This window comes from Typopeltis vanoorti, chromosome 8 (genome assembly GCF_054136105.1).
Source record: "Typopeltis vanoorti isolate ZY-2024b chromosome 8, IOZ_Tvanoo_1.0, whole genome shotgun sequence".
NCBI classification, from domain to species: Eukaryota; Metazoa; Arthropoda; class Arachnida; order Uropygi; family Thelyphonidae; genus Typopeltis; species Typopeltis vanoorti.
The window spans coordinates 42,169,260-42,193,449 of record NC_143556.1 but is presented as its reverse complement, the minus strand read 5'-3'; the positions used below and the strand labels follow the sequence as shown (position 1 = coordinate 42,193,449).

General features: G+C 33.8%; 1 protein-coding gene across 2 annotated transcripts in view; it reads right to left on the bottom strand.

Moving 5' to 3' along the window:
- Nucleotides 1-24,190, bottom strand: part of LOC150103949 (cubilin-like) — a 283,125-nt gene that overhangs the window by 104,728 nt on the left and 154,207 nt on the right. For both annotated transcript variants that reach the window (XM_090397190.1, XM_090397189.1), the window contains exon 10: nt 19,698-20,012. In XM_090397190.1, the coding sequence (XP_090253316.1) occupies nt 19,698-20,012 (315 nt within the window). The remainder of the gene's footprint in view (nt 1-19,697; nt 20,013-24,190) is intronic.

Below are 24,190 nucleotides of genomic sequence, written 5' to 3'. Positions count from 1 at the left end.
AAAAAAAAAAATTTGTTTCTAGAACTGAAATGTGATAATCCATATAACAGTATTTTGTTAGGAAAGAAAGCAAAAGGTCATATTTATTTCAATAAATATTATTTAAAAATATAAATATGTGACATAATATGTTCAATGCAAACATCTGAAAATTCGCGAAAAAAGTTGTTTCTATATTGGAACAACCAGTGCAACTGTTCCGTTGCAGTGATTTGAAGAATAAATTTATAATACAGCAAATTTGCTACTGCTAAATAGATTCATTGCAAAGGCTGACCGATGGTCATTTCAAGATTGATTATTTTTGCACATGTGAAATTCGTTTCAATTATTGGGAAGAAACGCAAATCATTTTTAGAGGCAAAAATGTCAAATATTTTAGGACAGTAAAGAAAATTCCAAGTAAATTAGTGTGTGTAAAGACAGGTGACAAACTGTTAGTCAGGCACTAACAGTTAATCCACGAATGGCTTTAAATAGCCGTAAAGGGATTAACAGCGGAGGGAGGTAATGGCATGATGAAAGGTACAATGCCGATGAAGTTTTGATCCATGCAGAATGCTATGGTGGGCTGGATATTTCATCCACCTCAGCCGGTAGGAAGGTTAACAACTAATGCACCTTCAAAATGATCACCTGTTCCTGTACAAAAAAATAAATAAATAAATAAATAAATAAAAATAAAAAATCTTAGAGATAATCAAATTCAAAAGCCCACAAAAATTTAGCACTTACTCAAAATTATGATTAAAAGTTAAAATCAAATATATTCAGTTATATAAATTCAGGACTTGGTATGTTCTGAAAAGGATTCTGCAACTAACAAAACAAAGGAAATCTGCCAAGAAAACATCACAGAAAAATTCCAAAAAACAAACAAACAATGACAAGGATATAAATAAACAATGACAAGGACAAAAGAAGGTTCATTTGTTTGCGGATGATGCGAAGTTGGGTAGGGCAATAGTGAATGCAGATGACGTCAAAATTTTGCAGGATGATTTGGATAGATTGGAGGTCTGGGCTAGGGAGAATGGATGTCAATTTAATGTGGCAAAATGTAAGGTTATGCATTTTGGGGTGAAAAGATGGGAGGCAGTTTACTGCATTGGTGGAACCGTGCTCCAGGAAATTGATGAGGCACGAGATTTAGGAGTGTTGGTGGATAAGGAATTGAAATTTAGGGGACACATTGCAAAAGTGGCCAAATCAGCTCATCAAATCACTTGGTTGCTGAAGAATACGTTGACAAGCAGAGACAAGCAGGTTATTGTTCCTCTGTATCGAGCCTTGATAAGACCTCATCTCGACTACTGTGCTCAGATTTGGTCACCTAGGTTTCTTCTTGATGGGGAGGAGGTGGAGAGGATCCAGAGGCGAGTGACCAAGATGATAGCAGGTCTGTGGAATGAACCGTATGAGAACAGGTTGAGGATTTGTGGGTTGCAAAAATTGGTTGATAGGCGGAGGAGGGGAGATATGATTAAGACATTCAAATTACTGAAGGGTTTCTATAAAATTAATTCAGAAGATATTTTTGAGAACAGGGCTGGTTGTGGGAGGACTAGGGGACATCCATGGAAACTGGGCAAAAGTGTGGTTAGTAAAGGTGTTAGAGCTGGGTTCTTTACTTTTAGAGTAGTGAATGAGTGGAATGCGCTCCCTGAGTCTGTGGTGGATGCTGTGACAGTGAATGAGTTTAAGGCGAGGTATGATAGATACTGTATGAATGTCGAATAGTTGTGATGAAAATGATTTGGGGCCTCCCTCGATGAGTCTAATGACTCCCTGGAGTTGCCCGTAATAATAATAATAATAATAATATAAGCAGCTGACCTACAAAGATTACCATTAGGAAAATCTGATTGACAGCGACACCAAAAGCAGACAACCACATTCTCAATAATAGGAGTTCCTGCTTAAAAGCAGACCAAATTATGCAATAGCTAAGGCATTTGATATATACTATCATACTGAAAAAGCTCAAGATCCTATCTAATAGAGCAAATAAAATACAATGAGAAGACTAGCAATCTCAACCAAAGAACAATTAACCACCATTAAATTAGTCAAAGCAAACCAAGGTATCTTAATCTTGGTCTCCTACTTTCAGCAACTTTTACCTAGAAAAGAAGGAATTTGCTATGGCTTACTATTATCCGCCCCCACTGCCAACTTTTATATGGAAAAATGCTCTTTTGAGCAACATGCTATAGTTTCTACTACTATAAAAGCAGATATTTGGCTGAAATACATTGAATGTGTGCTGTTTGGCTCCACAGGCATCATATAAGACATACACATTCAATGTCTCTTTCTTTTAAGGTTACACAGTGATCAGCATTCATATTTACGAATTTAGGGACACAAAACACACGTGTTGAAATGATTATTTTACTAATTATTAATAAAATAACACTTGAAGTTTTGATCCCTGTATTGAGGTCATCATCGAAAGGATACATGTGTATAGGGAACCAAGCTACATGCTCTTGCACTGTATACTGGTAAATTAAATCTACACTGTTAATTAATCTTTTTCTTAGCCTGACCTCTAGCGATAATTAAAATAAAATAAAATAAGAATTGAAAAAATAAATATCTAAATTAAAAATAAAAAATATATATAAAAAAAAATTTATAATTGATAAATAAAATAAATAAACTGCTAAAGTCTTCATGTACTAAGATTCTTCTGAATTTGTACAGTTCAGATTGTTATACTATGATTTTCTTCATGACTTGTACAGTTCAAGTTGCTATGGAATGTTAAGAGAAAAAAAAAAACAACACTTCACCAAGTCTTCTTGCAGTGGAATTTTTTCTTTGGCTTGTTCTGGTTGCTATGAAGGTTGCAGATGGGTCCTCCACATTCTTGGAATGGTTAGGCCATCATTTTTGTTCAGGTTTGGGTTATGTTTGAGCATTCACATGCTTCTTTGAATTTCCTCTCTCTCAAACCAGGTTTTGGTGCGGTGTAGGGACTTGGTATTTTTCCAATCAATTCTGTGGTATGTTTGGAGTGCATGGTCAGAAAGGCCAGTTTTTCCAAAATGGAGGTGTCGTTTGTGTTCATCCTTCCTAAACCACCTTTAAACCCCCTACTCAGTTCTTCCAAAGATCCTCTTACACACCTAGTCCACCCAGGAGTATACAAAACACAACGCACATGTAACCTACCATACATATGGGAAACAGGGTGAACCATCCCAATTAGGAAGGACGAACACAAAAGACACATTAAATACCTCTATTTTGGAAAAACCGGCCTTTCTGACCACGCACTCCAAACATATCACAGAATTGATTGGAAAAATACTAAGTCCCTATATCGCACCAAAACCTGGTTCGAGAGGAAATTCAAAGCACGTGAAATGCTCAAACATATCCCAAATCTGAACAAAAATGATGGCCTAACCATTCCAAGAATGTGGAGCATCTGCAACCTTCATAGCAACCAGAACAAGCCAAAGAAAAATCCCAGTACAAGAAGACTTGGTGAAGTGTTTTTTTTTCTTTTTCCTTAATGTTCCATAGCAACTTGAACTGTACAAGTCCTGAAGAAAATCATAGTAAAACAATATGAACTGTACAAATTCAGAAGAATCCTAGTACATGAGGACTTTAGCAGAGTTTATTGTAGTTTTTTATTTATTTTATTTATTTATTATAATTTTTTTATATATATTTTTTTTTAATTTTTATTTTATATATTAATTTTTTTCAATTCTTATTTTATTTTAATTAATTATCGCTAGAGATCAGACTAAGAAAAAGATTAATTAACAGCGGAGATTTAATTTACAAGTATAGAGTGCAAGAGCATGTAGCATGGTTCCCTATAAACATGTACTTTTCTGATGACGACCTCAATACAGGGGTTGAAATGTCAAGTGTTATTTTATTAATAATTAGTAAAATAATCATTTCAACACGTGTTTTGTGTCCCTAAATTTGTAAATATGAACACATTCAATGTGTATCTGTTGTGTGTGTTCATTAAACACACACAATGCAACACAATGAAAACTAGAATGTACGTGAATGTTTTAATGTCAGTCATGCTTCTGGCTAGCTGTTCTTCACATACAGGACCATATATATATATATATACATATACATATATATACATATATATACACACACACACTTAGATACCCACCACAACCAAATTAAAAATAAGTGACATAAGATCCCTTAAGAAAGAGCAATGACAATTTGCTTTGTAAACAAGCTAAAAATGAATTACAAATAATTAGCAAAACATTTATAGTCAGAAAAAAAAAATCAATAATAAAAAAAATCTTTTTCTTTCATTTTAAAGCATGGATTTGTTGAAATATAGTCTTAAATCCACATATCAAAAAATACTTTCATATTCACTTTACCAATATTTGTAGGATCAATTGCAACTTAAATGACAGGCATCATCATCTTCAGTCATCCAAACCTGATGTTCTGTTTCTGATTGAACCCTAAATTTCTATAAATCAACCACAGATCATCTTAACTGTCCAAATGTCCTGTTTGACTATGACAAGTATAAGGGAGGTACTTGTGCATTCTGATATTCTTTGCCAAAGGATTCCTAACCTATAATATCACCTTTTTTTTGACCACCTGGGTCTTAAAATTTCTTTGCCACATTTTGCTTCATTCATTTGCTGCCTCTACTCTTCTCCCAATTCTGAAAATCATTCTGCCCTTTTTGATTTCTTATCTTCAAAGCTTGATTTCATATAGTCAAAAGTTCCAAACAGTGAAGTCATCCTTCTTGGTGATTTCAATGTCTATAATTCTAATTGGCTCCCACTTTCAAATTTCACTAAGCTGGAAGGGAGGCAGAGATTTTTTTTTTTTTTTTTTAAGTAATGACTTAAAACAGATCACTCATCTCCCTACCCAAATCCCTGTGGTCTGAATTGCTCCTCTTGGAATTCAGACCACAATCTTATCTAAGTTTTATTTTTGGTGGAATGACCTTCCTTCAGTCATTCACAACCTCACGTGCTCTGGCATGCCAAACAAGGCCAAGTGGGAGGCCTTGACTTTTGCTACTCTTTTCTATGATTGGACTACTGTTTTTATGCTTCTAATCAGGATACCTGATATGATCTTGTTACAGAAATAATCCACGTTGGAATGGAAGCTTTCATTCCTCACTCTGTTCAAATTCCGCCTAATCCATATCTAAACCATGGTTCTCCAAAAGATGTGCCAAAGCAGTCCAAGAAAAGCATACAGCAGCCTCATTCACAGCCTACACAGATGCCTGCAATACTTATAAAACTACCATTAAAAGAGCAAAGTCTAAATTCAACAAGTATAAATATAGAAAACTCACTGCTCATGCCACCAGCAGTCACAGCTTCTGGTCCTTTCCCAAAGCCATTGAGCACAACTTTTGTCCATCTGTGGTTCTTCCTCTATCTCATCTAATGATACCATCACTTAAAGACAAGGCACCTTGTCTTTAGGTGTGTTCTTTGTTCTTCTCTTCCAACTCCTACACCTATGACAATGGCAAATTACCACCTTCCTTGCCTAGAACACTGCACCTCATGCCTCCTGTGATCTGCCAAAAAGACATCAGAAGAATTTTGAATAACTTGAATACCATAAAGGCAGTCAAGTCCTGATCAAATTTCACTCATTGTGCTCAAGTGATATGCTCCTGAACTAACACCTGTTCTCTATCATCTATTCACTAAACTGTACTCAGCTGGAATCCCAAACTTCAAGCATGGAAGAAACCTTATATACAACCAATTCCTAAAAAAAAGGAGATAAATGTTTACCACCTATTGCTCTCCTGCCAATTTTGCCTAAAGTAATGGAGAAGGTTATCAACAGTCAACTTCTTCAACACCGTGAGAATTGCTATCTAATTAGTGACCACCAGTATGGACTTTGCCACCCCAGATCCACAGGAGATCTCCTGGCCTACATCATTCACGTTTGGACCCATTCCATGGAAAGGTTTGGAGAAATCTATGCCCATTGAGAGCTTCTCAATGGCATAGATTACCATCTTCTGGGCACCCTTTGTCCTCGTGTAAATGGATTGCCAGTTTTCTCTCAGGTCAATCCCAATGTATAATAGTGGATGGTGTTCTCTCCTCTGACTTTCCTGTCAATGCTGGTGTCCCTCAGGCATGTCATTTCTCACCCACCCTCTTCCTGATTTATATAAATGACTGCTTTCATTGACTGCAAATCCTATTCATAGTTTTCCTGGTGATAGTATACTCCACTCATCCTATTCATATGACAGGCACTGCAGAGCTCAAACATCTCAACTTCAAGATCTATAATAAGCACTCTGAACACTGATCTCCACACTATCCTTAATTGAAAGCAATCTAGTCAACTTCAATGTCTCCAAAATATATTTTTATTCGTTTTCCCATAAAAAAAAATGATCTCAGATCTTCTTTTACTTTTAATAATGCTCAACTCAACAGTCAAGACCAAATCTTGCTTCTCAGACTAACTCTTACTCCATGCCTTTTCATGCACAATCATATCACTTCCACAGCACCATCAGCTTCCAAAAAACTTGGCATCCTTTTCCAGTCAAGATGGTACTTCTCTGCGCAACAGTTACTTAATCTGTATAAATCCAGAATCCTACCAACATTGGAATACTGTTCTCATGTATGGGGTGGTGCACCTAAGACCTGACCTGCTTAAAAATTCTTGATGCTGTTCAGAAAAGGACAGTCCAGTTGATAAATGACATTTTTCTTACAGACTCTCTTCAGCCACTTTCCAATAGAAAAACAGTTTCTGCATTGTGTCTCTTAGATATCTGCATGGCTACTGTTCAGCAGAACTAGTATTCATCATGTCTCTCATTTCTGCCAGATCTACAGGAACTTGTGCTACAGCTGCTCAACATCCTTTTACAGTTGAAATGCACACTCACCAAACCTGCTACTCCCAGTCATCTTTCACTCATTCTACCTCAATTCTGTGGCAAAAGACTACAATCTCAACAGTTCAAGAAGACTATCAACAGATTACTCTAATCCTTCCCTCATATGGCATATTTGCTACAAGCTCTTCTGCCTTTTGCATATGGGAAGGTCTTAATGCAATTTAATGGAATAACTATGACACAAAGAGAAATAATTAAACAGCAGGTTAATTGTTTCAATATTTTATCTGTCACAGACATTTTCAGGAATACAATGTTAAAATTGTAGTAACATACACACACACAAGAAGCAATAAATGGAAGAAATTAAATTAGACCATATAAAGATTAAAGTATTATGAGTGGGCACCCTCTATGGTTGCTGTTGGCTAGCTGATGTCGGACAGGAGGCCAAAGAATTCAAGTTTCCCAAACCTTGGGAAGTTTAACACAACTATATTAAGATTAAGCTGGATTTTTTAAATCTCCTACTGATTCTAAACCAAGTCTTTCAAGTTTGTATTTACTGTGATGGAGCATAATAGTTTTCTTCCATCTGATTCTGTGCAAAAATCCAAGGCATGGTCAGCTAGACCTGACTGATGATAGCTGTGGCAGCAGATGTATTTTTTTGTATTCATCTAGGCAGATCTCCCAGTCTGACCATAATAGATAAGTTGCAAGAAAAATGAACTTTTTAAACAACTGGAACAAAGAGGGGATGATGTGGATCCTTAGGAGGGCAGAAAAGGGAGGCTAGCTTCAAATGAGGCTTGAAAGCAGTACAGAGATTATATTTATGGCTATTTTTAAGGTGCTATGAGTTGAGTTTTTTTGGAGCTGAAAGATAAGTTGTTTAAAATATTTAGCCATAAGTGATTCACTGCTGCCATGGTATGATAGAGGTGAGCTGAAAAACATAGCCATGATTATGAATGAGTCAGTGCACAGGTTATGTAAGAGAAATGGTATAGAATCAATCTGATAGAAAGATTTATTAAGGATTTATTGATCGAGAGAGCTTGGAAGTGTAGAGTCAGAGAACCTAGAATGTTTAAGGGGGAAGCAGGTGAGTGTGGGTATAAAAAGAAAAAGTGGGTATTGCATAAAAAGAAAAAAAAAAGTTGTGAAATGAATATATATAAAAGTGATCAACATCATCACCAGTACAAGGCAAAGGCAAGAAGGGTAACCTGTATAATAAGGAAAGTAGCCAAAAGCTAATCTATGAGAGGAAGTTAGCTGATGATGCCAAAAGAAATCCTAGAGTTCTTTGGTTATGGGGCAAGTCAAAGGAAGAATGACTTTAAAAAAGTGCTGATGACAGGGAGGTAACAGAATAAAATAAAAGAGTCGAGTTACTGAGTGATCCTTTTGCAAGTGTGTACCATTCAGGTGGTGATACTACACTTCTAGATGTAACATTAACTAATGGGAGAATAGAGATTGATGAAGTGGAAGTGTTTAGGGTATTGCAGAACCTAAATGAAATCACCACCATGTAATTAGATGGTATATCAGCCTAGGTGTCATGGGAATGTGCAATGGAATTAACACCTCCTCTGATCAAGCTATTTAAGCCTCATTTCTGGGAAGGTGCCAATGGAGTGGAAAGAGGGATAAAACAGTTCCACTGCACAAAAGGGGGTTCCAAGGCAGAAATATCAAATTACAGGCCAATCACTATCTCAGGAGTGGTTAAGGTATCAGAGAAGTTGGTAAAAGACAGAATTCCACTGGATGAACAAGAATATCATACTCTATAGGAGACGTGATTTTGTGAAGGTGTTTTGCCTTAGTAACATGCTTACTTTTTATAATAAAGTGACAAATGAGTTGGATAAAGAAAATTGCATGGCTACTTAGTGATAGTGCTGGACTTTGCAAAGGCATTAGACAGGATTCCACATGGAATTCTGTTGCATAAGTTGAGCAAACAGAGATGAACATGATGCTAATGATTTAGATCAAGTGGCTGATGATATCAAAGAGTTAAAGGTTTAAGGAGAAGTTGAGTACAAGAGGAGGCAGATAACTAGTGGTGAACCATAGAGCTTAGTAATTGGTCCTTTGCTGTTTAATTTGTATATCACTGATATAGGAAATGATTTGAGGAGAACCGTTTGGTCATTTGCTGATGATGCAAAGCAGGTTATGTGGCTGTTGAAGAACACACAAACAGTGATAGAGAGGCCACATCTGGACTACTGCACACAGATCTGGTTATCTGAGTTCATTGGGAATGGTGGATGATTCAGAGGTGAGTGACAAAGATTGAGGCAGGTCTATGGAATGCTCTGTATGAGAATAGATCGAAGGTCTGTGGATTTCAAAAAACTAGCTGATAGGTGAAAAAGAGGGGGCTTGATAGAGGCATACTTTATTAAGAGATTTTATAGGATTTTTTTAGTACATAGCAAGAAAGAAGAGAAGAGGGATCACTCCTAGAAACAGTGTGGTTAGCAAGTGTTAGGACTAGTTTTTTTTGCTTGGAGGCTAGTGAATGAATGAAATGGGTGGCCAGAGGTAGTTGTGAGTGCTTCATCAGTGAATGAGTTCAAGGAGAAGTATGATAAGTGTGTGAATAATGGGTCTCCAACAATGAGTGTTCTGACTCCATGGAGATACTTCCATAATAATAATATACTAATAATTATATCAGAAGCTAGGATGTATTACAAAGGACTATTTAATAAAAAGTGATCAGTTTTTAAATATAGAAATATAAATAAGGATCACTTTCTTACTTTCAATTATCATAGTCACAATGAAGAAGAGTCACAGCAATGACAAGTATACTGCAAACAATCACCATTACTCTCAATGAAAAAAATCTTTAGGGTCAAAATCCAACTAGCTGTAACCCAGTTTTAAGTAAAATATTACTAATCTATTACTTTTTTTTCAATAGTATACAGAACGCCAAATATGAAGAGTTAAATCAGACTAATAAAAAATTAGGCCAGTTTTTGTAAATAATGAAAAAGCTCCCCCTCCCCTCAAAAACGTTTTCTCTGTATTTGCAAACACTTCTATATGAGCCATTCACAAGCCAAATCAATTAACTCCACTTTTTGAATTTTTTAAAATTTTAGTCTTAAAGCACTTGGTTGACGTCCAACTTTTTATATTCATAATAAATTTCCCTAATAATAAAGATTAACACCACTAAATGACAAAATTTTTGTTGGCCATCGAATAATTTATTTCAGAAGCTAATCTAATTAACTCCATACTCTAATGTAAATCGTTGCAATAATGAAATTCAAATGCAGAAGCAAGTACTTGATGAAAACGGTAAATTGTTCAGTGCTGTCTCATCACAAAAAAAGTAAAATCAGTTTAACTGCCACAGAAATAAGTACTTGTGAATTTTAGTGTCAGCTGTTTTTAGAAAAAAGAAAAATTATACCGTTATAATATCAAGATGGATGAGACTAATAATAATTATTTGGATGTGGGAAACGATGAATCTGATGGTTCTTCAATACGATTTATTAGCAGAAAGCTCGGCTCAAGAAAAAGTTTATGTATTTCTTCGGATTCGTCATCTGATTGTAGCAGCGAAAACATTACAACAAATAATTCGATTGGCCGGAAAAGAAGTTGCAATTCTGATAAATGGGCTCGAAATTCCAAAAGCATAGAAGAATAAAAGGTTTGAAATACAGAAATAGAAGGGGAAATTTAATACCTACAAAGACATTTGTAGATGTAATATGTCGATGTCGTCAGAAGTGCAATGAAAAAAATTACTTTGGGTGAAAGAATTTCATAATTTCTTTTATGAAAAGAAATTATAATTTATAATTTTATAATTTAGACAGTCAACTTAAGCAAAATATATTTTTAAGAGTTTGTATTAAAGTTAACGAAATAAAAAGAAGGCGCCTGAAGGATAACAGTAAAATGCCAAGATCACATTCTTTCACATATTATTTTTGAAATAGCCGAAAAAATGATATTTATGTTTGCAAAAAATATTTTAAGGATACTTATCAGATAAGTGACAGATGAATATACGACTGTTGTTGTAAAGAACAAGTTTCATCTTTGATTGTCGCGGTCGCCATATTTCAGACAATAAAATCGATGACACACATGTTATAAAAATATAGACTCATTTCCCGCCTACACAAGAGCTCACAATCCAAGACGAAAATATTTAAATCCAGACCTAAATATTAAGAAAATGTATGAACTGTACATCACGCAATGTGAAGATGAAGATATAGTACCGGTGCAAGAAAAATATTACTACAAGGTATTCTCCACTAAATTTAATTTACATTTCACGCAATCGTCTAAAGATACATGCCAAACTTGCGAGTCTTTGCAAATAAAAATTCAGTCTTCGGATAGTGAGGGAATTCGGATGGCAAAACTTGAAAAGGATGCTCACTTACAAGAGGCTGAACAGGCTCGTAGTCATATGGCTGCAGATGGAATGGCAGCATCCGAAGAAATTTTTTTTATTTTCTTTAGACTTAGAAAAAGCTTGAGCCTTTCCTAAACTTACTACATTGGTAGTTTATTATAAGCGAAATTTATATGTTTATAATTTCTGTTGCCACAATTTTAATAAAAATATAAGCCACATGTTCGTTTGGCCAGAAACTGAAGGATCTCGCAGGTCTCAGGAAATTTCATCATGCCTAATAAAGTATATAAAGACTTATGATAAAAATTATGAAAAAATAATAACCTAATCAGATTCGTGTACCGGACTAAATAGAAATATCAAAACTGTCTTAAGTTTATTGAAATTGGTTCAAATTACAGAAATAAGAGCTGAGTCAATTGAAATGAAATTTTTGATAAGTGGAACAGTAATTTGCCTAATTATTCAAATTTTGCATTATTGAGTCACATGGAAAAAAATTCAAAACCTTTTTTCACCAGATGATTGGTACAATATAATCAAAACCAGTAAAAAGAAAGCACCATTTAATGTGCTTCAAATGAGTCATCAGGATTTTTTCTCGACAAATCCTTTAGAAAATTCTATCATTAACAGAAAAGTAACAGTTACAGGGTTACCAGTAAATTGGCTTAAAATGCACTGGATAAAATTAGAAAGGTTGAAACCCTACGTCATACAATTCAAATATGACTTTAACGAAGATTCAGAATTTCATGCCATTAATATAAGAAAATGTGTGGCAGGTAAACCACTAGGTCTGAAAAATGTAGACCAGCCTTTGTTATATCCTACAGGTTGAACTGTGACAAGAGAAAAGATATGATGGACCTGTTGAAATTCATTTCTCCTATTAAACATGATTATTATAAAAACTTAAGAACAAATCGACATGACGGGACCTCAAATACAGCTGACGAAGAAGACATCATTTATGTTGCTGATGAATCGATTTAAACAAACTAATAATTGCAACAGTAACAGAACAGTTATTATTCATTTTTGCGAAAAATCTTTAATAAAAAAATGTATGATAATGAAGTTTTTCTGTAATAAAAAAATAATTTGAAGACTGAATTTGATGTTATTACTTTTTTTCACTTGCCAAATCAATTAACTCCCTTATTCACGCAAAAATTGTAACAATAACGATTACTCCAAGGATATTCTATCTTATACGTTTTATGTCGTTAGATAAAAGCTACATCTGAATAATACATTCTACAATGTTTATTTGAATTTATATTTTAAAAAGAATTTTAAAAAAACAATGTATATTATTTTATCACTTTTCTCCACTTTTTGTTTTATGGAGTTAATCGATTTGGCAAGTGAGCAGCTCATATATTGGTCACACTGTTCAATGAATTGTGACTAGTTTTTGCCTTACAATGCTGAAGATTCTAAGATAATTAGCCTTAACAGACAAAAATGAGATAGAACATTATTATTATTATTATTGTTGTTGATAGGCTTTGTCATGGAGTCCAAAGACGCACTGCAGGAAACCCAGAAATATTGTTCACAATATACCTATCATACCTCCCATAATGTAACCAAATTCACCATGGGAATAAGAAACTAAGTATTAACCCAGTGCCTATCATGCCTCTCCTTAAATTGATTCAATGACAACTATTTTCTACAAAGATACCTGTGTAGGTCACACTGATTTAGTCAACTGGTTTTGATTAAATATGAAATAGTTATTTCTTAACTGTTTATGCATCCATGAAAATTTTAAGTCAAATCATAGAAAAATAAAGGCATTCGCAGACACCTGTACATTTGCTCAAACAATTTTGACAAATTTTGGAATACAGTTGTTTCAGACATTTAATTCTTCTAAAACGTGAACTCCATGGAGTGGTCTAGTAACAATGTCGCCTAGAAGAAATTTTACTGATATTCTTCTAGGTTGACATTGTCTCAAAAAAAGTCACATATTCACATGATATCTTTAATGGAAATGAAGGCATGAAGTTTGGAAATTTTTAATTAGATCCTGTGGCACCTCATACCTAAATTATTTTAACATGCATATTATCAGTGGAAGATAACCATTATGCATGGAATGAAGGATTGTTTCTTCCATATTCCATTCCTCAATGGGTTTCCAAACACTTCACCCACTTCATTTATTTTTTTCAGTTATTACACCTCATTACTTTGAAAAAAAAAAAAAACAACTACTAGCAAGAACAGGAAGTAATATGTGATTTGATTACAAATAACATTACAACCATAAAAGTCCTGCTTATCTTAATCACAATTAGTCCATGTTCTTTGCAGAAATAGTAAGTGTATTATTTTTGTAAAATAACAATAATATTTAATTATATCAGGAATCTCAAACATGCACCTTGCCATGAGATTTTAATGTTCACAGTGCAATGTGGCTGTCAAACTAATTTAACTACAATTTTTTTCCTTTTTATACTATACTGCAGACAACAAACAAAAGGAGGGAGTCACACAGTCAATTTTTTTATCAATGCTAAATGAAGTAAGCATTTGTTCCACTGGAATCTAAAATTTTATGTCACAGAATTGGGATGAAAAGTCATCAACAAGCAATCATAACTCAAATTTCTAGCAAGTTTTATGAGCAGTTTGTCAACTACTTTAATAGTTTCTTGTTATATAAGATTATGTCAAAATTTGTATTAAAAGATCTGAAACATGAAATTTTTTATTTCAGACAAATTATTACTCTACAACAGTGTTAGAAATAATTACTCTTTAATTTCCTCATGTTGGGAATTAAAGTAATTTTTTCTAACACAGTTGTAGACTCCATAATTTGTCTGAAATGAATGATCACCATGTAACACTAAAGGAAAGGATGAAACTTTTAAAAAACCTCTAATACTATATGGGTGCCATCTTCCTTGAAGACCTTTGTTTTAATTCTTGTATGCTTAGTTTTGCTAATGCCGATTTTGCATGCTTGGAAAGCTGTATTAGCAGCTGGGGTTTAAATGATGGCCAATCAGTAATTTGTGTACCTTGCCATTCTCTTAATTTATTAAGAAATTCCTCAACATAATGTATATAAGAAAATCTGCAGTTAAACTCTAGGTCTAGATTGCAGATACTTGCAAGGTACGCAAATGTCAACTGAAAGCTGATTTGAGTTTGAAATCTAAGTTAGATATGAGGGAAAGATTTCTTCACAGATTAACATAATAGAATCTAGTTATAGCATTTTTCTAAAGAAAGTTACTGCTTATTGACTGTCAACTTAAGCATAAATTTAGCACCTCCATAGTGCAAATGGAACAGGACATTGCATTCTTCAATTTGAAAAATTCTGAGTCAGAATTTTATTACAAGAGGAATTCATCTTTATTTGGGCTTTTTTCAACTGAAGGCAAACTAGCTGATCTCATACAGAGATAGTGAGGATTTTCTCCTTGAAACTCTGGTATTTCATCCCATGAGATCACGAAAATCAGCCATGAGAACACACATAATTCACAGACAAAAAATACTGTTGGTGATGGTGGTAGTAGGTGACAGATGGCATTGTGTGTTGATGGTAATAGTTGGATGATTAAGTAAGCGAGATGGTAAGTTGTGTATAGTGAAGAAGAATGCCCTCCTGTGATGAGTCCTTGGAGGTGTCATGTAATAATAATAACACAACAAATAACTCACATAATAAAAACAGTTACTTTATTATTATACTCATTTTTTTTACTTTGATAGTCAGTAAATACAAAGATGATGTCTCTGCAGTTAGAAAGATGACATGTCCTTTGGTTAAAGATGAAAAGTTTCAGTCTCATTATCATGCACGAGGAACATTGCTCTCCCCCACGCCTCAAATGCTGTTGAATTGCCATATGCAGGTAGTGGGATTTTTGTTCTTGCAAGGTAAGTATATAAAGGAAAATCCTGCCCATTTGTATTTGAGGTGAACAAGTTCAACATGAGCTTTACACATAGTCACACTAGATCCACATCGAATTATTTATAAACATGCAAGCCACAATATTTTGTTTTTCATTTTGCAAACATCTTCAGTGATTACTGAAGAGCCTGAAAGGCTTTATTCCAGCAATTATAAATTGATATAAATAGGAGATATAAATTCATCCTTATTTCATAATTGAATGTATAGAAACATAGAAACTCAAGCTCTCTGGTCTGTTCAGTAAACAGACCAGACAGCTTTATAACCCTTGGCATCAGAACTATATGGGCTTGCACTATTTAATAACTGGCACTGCCCAGGAGCCAACATATTTGCCTTTTATTAGTGCTTTTAGGTTTCAGTCTGACAACAATTTTAACAGCTTGTTTTCATCAGAGACCTCACAATGTTTGTTTAATGTAAGATAGCAAAAATCCCTGTTTAAAGCATAGAAATCAGTATTATTCAGAAATCAGCACAGAGGACATTATCATGTGACACCTCCAAGGAGTCCTTAGACTCATCGTGGGAAGGCATACCACTATTACACAACACAACTTGCCGTCTTCTCTACTTAATCCTCTTATTACGCACTCTGACTGAAAGGCTATATGGAGGAATCCTCCCTTTTAGCTTTTATCCTTAAGTGATCCCAGGATCTATATATTACATTTTGTAAATTTTGTAAATCTGCAAAGACTTATGATAAATTAGTGGCAAAACACTACAGTTATAAACTGTAAACTGAACATTATATAATGCAATATACAGTCTATATTTCAGGTGTAAATTAGCTATTAGAAGTGAAAGATGTACACTGCAGGATATTTGCTATTTAGAGATATCAGATTATCTCACTTTTTTTTTTTTTTTTTTTTCGTTTTTAGTGGTGGCCAATTTTGAATAAATAAAAAAGGATCATTGAATTTTATTATATATGTAAACATATCCCTAAATGAATAGCAAAATTGCATTATTTCTTGTAATTAGAAATTTCTTTATTAATGTTTATATATAAAGGAAATCTTTGTACAGTTACATCCTATTGCAAACTGTTTAATTGCGATATTTATTATTAAAAAAGGACTCACCTCTAACCTGTAACTTAAAAAACACTGAAAGAAGAAAATACTGAACTTTCCAACAATGCTTTCATGGCATTTAAGAACTGCAGTCTTGTTTACATTAACAGGTGTGCTTGGCAAAGTTCGTCCTTCTGAAGAGGAAGTTGATATAGCGAGAGAGAATAACCGAACGGCTGTTGGTGTGAATTAGAATGGAATAGGTTCTGAACGTTGGAAGTTTAGTGGAGAAACATAATTTAAAAGAATTCTTAAGCCAAAAAAGGTGGAAAGGAGCATTATGAAGAAAACAGTTATCCCAAAATTATCAGATGAATTTCTTTCAAAGGAAGCTAAGCTGGAGACTAGATAAGGTGATAAGATGAATTATATAGCTTCTCCCTTAGCAATCGACAGTTCCTTTTGATACATCAAGTCACAAACTTATTCTGGCTAAAACACTAAGCCCAAAAGTGATGAACTTTTTGTGTTCAAGGATAATGAAGTTTCCACAAGAAAAAGGGAACTTTAAAATTATCTTTATATTTCAAGGAAATAGCAAAGGAACTGATATATTGAAGAGAAGATATGAAAGAAGAAATACATTCTTTAAGAAAAGTTGCACACAAATTATCTTTTTGTTTTCAAAGAAAAACAGGTATGAGCTAATTAATTTCAACGGCTACTGTTAAGAGCACAAGAAACTGTCTTTATAAGTTTGAAGTTAGCTCTTTTTATCCTTATCAAATCTTGTGATCTTGAAGAGAAGAAACAAGAAGTTTTGTGTGATATTTACTTTATGTATGATGCTAAATTTGTGGGTCGTCTTCTCTTTAGGAGCTAAGCTTTATTTAGCTTGTAAATCATAACATTTTACACATGCTGTTACAGTCAAGCAATACCTAAATTTACACGAATATTATTTATTTCTAAATAAAGATATTAAAGAAAATTGAATTTTCTTTGCCTTTCAACTCAATCTCTTAACTTATTTTTATAATAAAATCCCAGATCCAAATCTGTGATATTAATTGAAAAGTTAATGAACCACTCAGGTATGCTCTGGTATATAACAACATGAACAAAGACAGATTGTTGCAAAATAAGGTATAAAACAAGGATGCATGCTATCTCCACAGTTATCATTGTCTAAATGGATCATAATATGTAGGAAAACCTCAGTTATACTCCTAAGGAGGGTGCAAGCAAGGGAATGAGAAATAGGTTTTTTTTGTATGGAGATTTATGAATGAGTGGAATGCATTGCCTGAGAGCGTGGTGTCTGCAGAGAATTTAAGGCATGGTGTGATGAACTGTGTGTATGACAAAGAGACCTGCAATGAGTCTGACTCCATGGGAATCATGGGATGATAATATTAATAAATTACATAGGCAGGAACCTGGAGAATGTTGAATTAAATATTTCAGCTATTTGGACACAATTTTTTATTTTTATTTGTTACTGAAGATGGCAAATTATATATGGAAACAGATAACAGAGCTGTTATGAGTGTAAGGAGCCAGTTAAATAAATTTATATGGAATTAAGAAACTAGCCAAAACACTAAACTAGCAGAAGAGTCAGTGTTCAATAATTTTAACTTATGAATCCGAGAGTTGTGGTAGAATAAAAACACTTGATTCAAAGACTAAAGATGACAGATAGGAGAGTGCTGAAAAAAATACTAAGAGAATGAACAGATAATAACATCAGTAGCATAATTACATTAAAAATTAAAATATTTGAACTGACTGACATCACTAGCATTTAACAACATGTAAGCAGAGATAATCTGAGATGGTATGGTTATCTAGTTACTTAAATACCATTAAGTGGTGTGGATGATCAAAACACGTAACCTTAATAGTGGAAATTTGACATAACAGGCTAATTGTAAGTTGAAGACTGTTGATAATATAAAGCTAGTAATAATGTCAACTTAATTATGAAATATTATCACATAGTATCTTGCACACATCTTAAAGGTAATACCTAACTATTCCAAAAGAAGGAAGAAACCATCCTCTCATGTATTAGGGGAGGGGAGGATGATGATGGGGGAGGGATTATATGCATACCATTAACTCTGGAATATGTTCTGCCTGACTGAATTCCCCCCCCCCCCCCCAAAAGGATAGCAATCAAAAACCGTTTTCACATCTTATTCTGGAGAAGGGAAGATAATGAATTTTTTTGAAAAATTTGAACTTCCATTAAAACAAAAAAAGTTCAAAAATTGTGTGATAAGCTGCTAAATAGTTTGAACTGAAAAGTGTTCAGTCATATAATGAGGGAATTCAAAAAATAAATCCTAATTCTATTCTTCAAGAACTAACAGGTTTAAAAAAAAAAGCCACTAAAACAAACCATGCAATGCTAGTAATAATTATATTGTCCATAGAATCCCCACCACTGCAGGGTAGTCCCATTCATGGCCTTTCTCTAATGCAGGACAGCTGGGTCTACTTCTCCCATGGTGAGCCAGTCCATACTGAGAGAGAGAGAGTATCAAATCACATGTATGAATTAATGAGACAAACATCCATGGCAGAATTTGAATCAGCAGCTTATTGGCTGGAGAGTGGATACACTAACCAGCTCAACCAACCAGGACAGCATTTGCTAGTTTTGCTAAAAAGATTTCTCTAAGGTCTATCAGATCTAGAGGATGTACAGATAAGCTTAAGTGTTTGGCAGTTGTTCATATGTAGTGCTGTGGCTTAATTAAAAGGAACAAAAGATATTTATCTGCTAATATTTCACTGGTTTTATACCCAGCATCTTCAAAGCACAAACACATCCAGAGGTATTAGCTAGTGAGAATATTGAGAGTTATGAAAGTTCTGTCATATAATAATGCTAACATATACCAAAACTAATGAATTTATGAAATGTATCTAAAAATTATATATCTGGTATAATAAATTTGCAAGTCCATTCATCCAATTCTAAGTACAGCTTTCTTATCATTTATAAGTTAGTGTACAAAATCAATGAGAAATAATTTTTCAAAATATATTTTGTTTTTAGAAATTAAAAAAAAAAATGATAAATATGGAATAAGTTACAGGAATGAATTTTCAGAACTGAACTTATTTTTGAAATAACTTTTCTATATTATTTTTAAATGATGCACTAACATTAATTTTTTTCATTTTAGAACATCATGTGGGAATAAATCAAGAGCAATAATGTGTGATTCTTATTTTACACTTTTGCAATAATTCTGAGCTATTCAGAAAAATCCATTCCTGAATGGGCATTTTCTAAAAGCATATAAAAATTTAATAAAACTGACTAGAATTTTCTACATGAAGTTTTAGTAAAATATCACAGAAAACAGTTTCATTTTAATGCGAATCCAATTTTCTTATTACCTTGGGGAACACTTTTGAAACTTGCAGAAAACCTGCTTTCGCCTTCAAAGTTGCGTGCAATTACCATCATTTTTGATGTGGTTGAAATAACAGGATAGAATGCTTTGTTACTGCGAAGAACTGCAAAAGGCTCACTATTTTTATTGTAGTCATTATAAATATACAAAGCTGAAGTAGCTGTCAGTGAGGTAGCATTTTGATTCATTGTTAATAACACATGGTTCTTGTCATCAGCTTCAAGTAAGTAAATCACATCATGATCTGAATTGTTTTTCAAGATAATTTCAGCTGAGCCATTGAAATATCCACCATTCTCTGAAAAACAGACAATATTTGTTAAAAATAACAAATCGCTTTCAAAAAAACTGACAAATTCAAAAAACATGACAAATATAATTTTTAAATTATATTTAAAAATTCTTAAATGCAGCAATAATTATTATTCAATGTGGGAGATCTCACTCGGCCAGCAGTATAGACACTCATTCATGCTCCCAGCATTAACAATATATTCTAGCAATGTCTTCACTTCACCTCATATGTATAAAAATAAAATAAAAATAAATAAAAAATAATTCTATGCAAAAGAAATCACAATAAGAAAAGGTTGAAAAACTTTAGCACACTAACACCTGATAAAGCCTGGTAAAAAGTTACTGATATTTTTTAACAACTTTGCCATCCTGAGAGACATCTGTTTTCTAACAAGCTAAAGTTTAATTCTAAAACCTACTATGATGTTTAAGGTGGTAGATGAATTTTTTGTCATATGCGAAAGCACATCCCACTGAATTGAGATGAAGTAGCTTGAAAAAAAGTTCCACATTTTTATCTCTGAAATCAGATTCTTGCCATTAGCCTATTTGCAATACTAAATGAGTTACAGGTCTCTCCTAAAAAGCTACCAGGCACAACTTCTGCTCTCTCTCACACACACACACACAAACTAGAGAGCACCACCCGAATATAAAGCTGACCTCCTGCCATTGCTCTTTTCAACTAACTCCTGCATAGATGAATGCAAATCACAACTGAGCAATGTATGCCTCCTGTGGTCTTTTGGCAAAAAGGAATAAGAAGGATATTAGATAACCAGGACGACACAAAGTCTTCTGGTCCCAATGACATCTCCAGAGCTAACAAGTCTTCTATACTCAGCTGACACCTATTCCATCACATGGAAACAAGCATATATCCAACCAATTCCAAAAAATGGGAGATAAAAGCCTACCATCCAACTACTGACAACTGCCATTACTTCAATCCACTCCAAAGTAATGGAGAAAGTTGGCAATAGTAACTTCATTATCTAGAACATGTAATTTTCAGACATTTCTAACATCAAGATCATCTCCAACCAGTGCCTTTAACATTGATCTCCATACCATCCATCAATGGGGGAAGGGATAACTTGGTCACCTTCAATGCTACCAAAACACGGTCCTGCCTTTTCTCTCATGAAAGGATCTCAGCTCATCTTCCCTTATCTTCAGTAATACACATATTACCAGACAGGATCAGATCTCTCTCTCTCTCCCTCTTTCCTTGGACTAACACTTACCTCAAGCCTCTCCTGGCACAAACACATCAATAGCTTCTGCAGCCCATAAACTAGTTCACAGTTACTGGTGCTCTATATAAATCTCAAATCTATCTATCCTTAGAATAATATTTACACATTTGGGACAATGCACTAAAACTGTCCAAAGGAGAGCAATTTGGCTCATCAGAGGCTCAATTGAACATCCATCTATAGATGCAATGTTTCAGCTCTTTGTCTCTTCTACAAGTGCATCGATGGTCACTGCTCCAGTACACTGTCAAACATCATTCCTCCACTTACTATTGAGCCTGTTAAAACAAGAATCAGCAGCTGCCTAACATCCCTTTCAAGTACAACTGAAAACACAAACCTGCTTCTCCTCTTCATTTATTCCATCTACCTCTGTTCTCCTGAACAGCCTTCTTCAAAATGTATTTCCCAACAACTTCAACCTCCAGCTCTTGAAGAAAAATGTCAATAGATTTCTTCTTTCTCAATCCTTATCTTTACCTCACACATGGAATTGATGTGCTATACATTATAGGCTGATATACCTCTCAAGCGAGGAATAAATATTTAAAAAAAGTCACACCTTTCATGAATGGGTGGACTGACAAACTCTGTAGCTTATAATTTTGGAAAATACCAACAGACAAAGATCATTTGATGAATCTGAAGGCGAAAGAATTTCTCATTGTAGAGCATGGATTTTATCTCAGTCACCAAATGACCTGCGTTCAAATCTACAATTTTATTTATTTAAATCAAAAGATATAAAACTCCATCTTCCTTATTTTACTGAAAATTTACCACAAACAAACAAAAGAAGTGTATTATTTAAAATAAAGAGCCAATAGGCTTCATTTCCGAGAAGTAAACATTACTTAAATTAAGGGGATATTAAATCCCACATTGTTTTAAAACTGAATAAGAAACTCAAAGATCGGAATCAAAGAGTTTCATGCCGAATATTGTAACTATAAAAGTATCGGCGACTACTAGCGTAAGCTAAAGCACATAGTTCAAGTACATAGTACAAACTAGGGCAACTCGTAGCAAAGGTGGGTAAAGCTCTGATAGCAATTTCTTAGTATTTCCCATAATGTAAAACACATCTCCTAGTAGATATACGATGTTATACATTATGGTGGGAGGTCACTACCCAGACCCGTTTCGATCTTTATTGAGATCTCATCAGTGAGTAGCTAGACCAAGTATAATACTAAGGGTATAGCGAAAAGAACTTATATACTCTGCTATACGAGTTGTCAAAAAGGTGCATCCATAAATTATTTAAAATAAAGAGCCAATATGCTTCATTTCGGTGATGTAAACATTATTTAAATTAAGGAGATATTAAATCCCACATTGTTTTAAAACCGAATAAGAAACTCAAAGATCGAAATCAAAGAGTTTCATGTCGAATATAGTAACTATAAAAGTATCGGCGACTACTAGCGTAAGCTACGAGTTGCCCTAGTTGGTACTACGTACTTGAACTACATGCTTTAGCTTACGCTAGTAGTCACCGATACTTTTATAGTTACTATATTCAGCATGAAACTCTTTGATTCCGATCTTTGAGTTTCTTATTCAGTTTTAAAACAATGTGGGATTTAATATCTCCTTAATTTAAATAAAAGACGTGTACTTTAATAAATCATTCAAATTTGAAAACATTCAAAATGTGAACAAATAAGCACACACTAATTGACTCATGTCTCATCACAGCTGAGTCAACATGAGAATACATGATTAGAGTTCAAAGGGAAACAACAATTAACTTTTTAAATTCAAATACAGGAAGGCCTCATTTTCCAAAGGGTTACACCACTTTTTCATAAAATGAACTGTTTGTAAATTGAGATAAAAGTATAATATATTTAAATGACATTGGTTCCTTCAATATGAAAACTGACATCTACAAGTTCATAATTTTGCAATTTTTATAAAGAATTATAATTATTTGACATGAATAATGTTTATATATAACATAAGACTTAAGTTATAAATTAAAGATACTCTAGAATGGCATAATTGAGAAGCCAACAAGAGGCCCATCTCATTGAGCCTGGTTGCAGGTTATTTAGATCAACAGCCTCCTTGTCCTTAGTTAAGAACAGCAATGGTACACCAACAGTGGTTTTAATTATTTGAATGTGCCTGATGCACTGCCCCCAGCAATGTAAGTCAGTCTTTTGCAGCCTTAAAACCAAGACTAGATTTATCTCCATAGGCTAAATATGTTCTAATAGACATATTTTTCCAGTACATATGCTTTTCAGAAAATTTTTCAGAAAAGACAGAAATTAAAGATTTGCCAGACAAATTTTTTTCAAAAACTTATCAGTAAATTGATCTGATACTACCTCTGCAGTATAATTAGAACATATACCCATTTTGATTAGAGAAACCATCCTAGGATGCAAAAATAAATAAATAAATAAAAATAAAGAATTTTTAGCTGGAGTTATGTTAATAAACCTCATACAAAGGTAACAGAATTTTCCCCCTTTCATGATGTAAACCAGACAAACAAGGCAGAGAACACACAAAAATGAACTAACATGCAACACAACTACAGAGATGAGTATATATATTTCCTATCACATCAAAAATCAATCATTTATGAATGGCATTAGTTGGCCACAACAGGTCCTTTTGGCTAGAGTAACTGCAAAGCACTAATGCCAATGAGGCCAGCATCAGTTTTGCTAGAGCAGGGTTTCTGGATGATGTAATATATATGTAAAAAAAAATATATATATTTTTTTTTTTACATATATATATATATATTACATCATCAAAAATCCCAGGAACTAAACCCATTCTATTTAAATGGCCACACCACCTTAGATCAGCTTTGCTTAGATATTGTTGAATGCTAATAATGTCAAGATCCTTTTCTAATATCTTCAATTTTAATATGATTCTGCCATTGATGCCACTG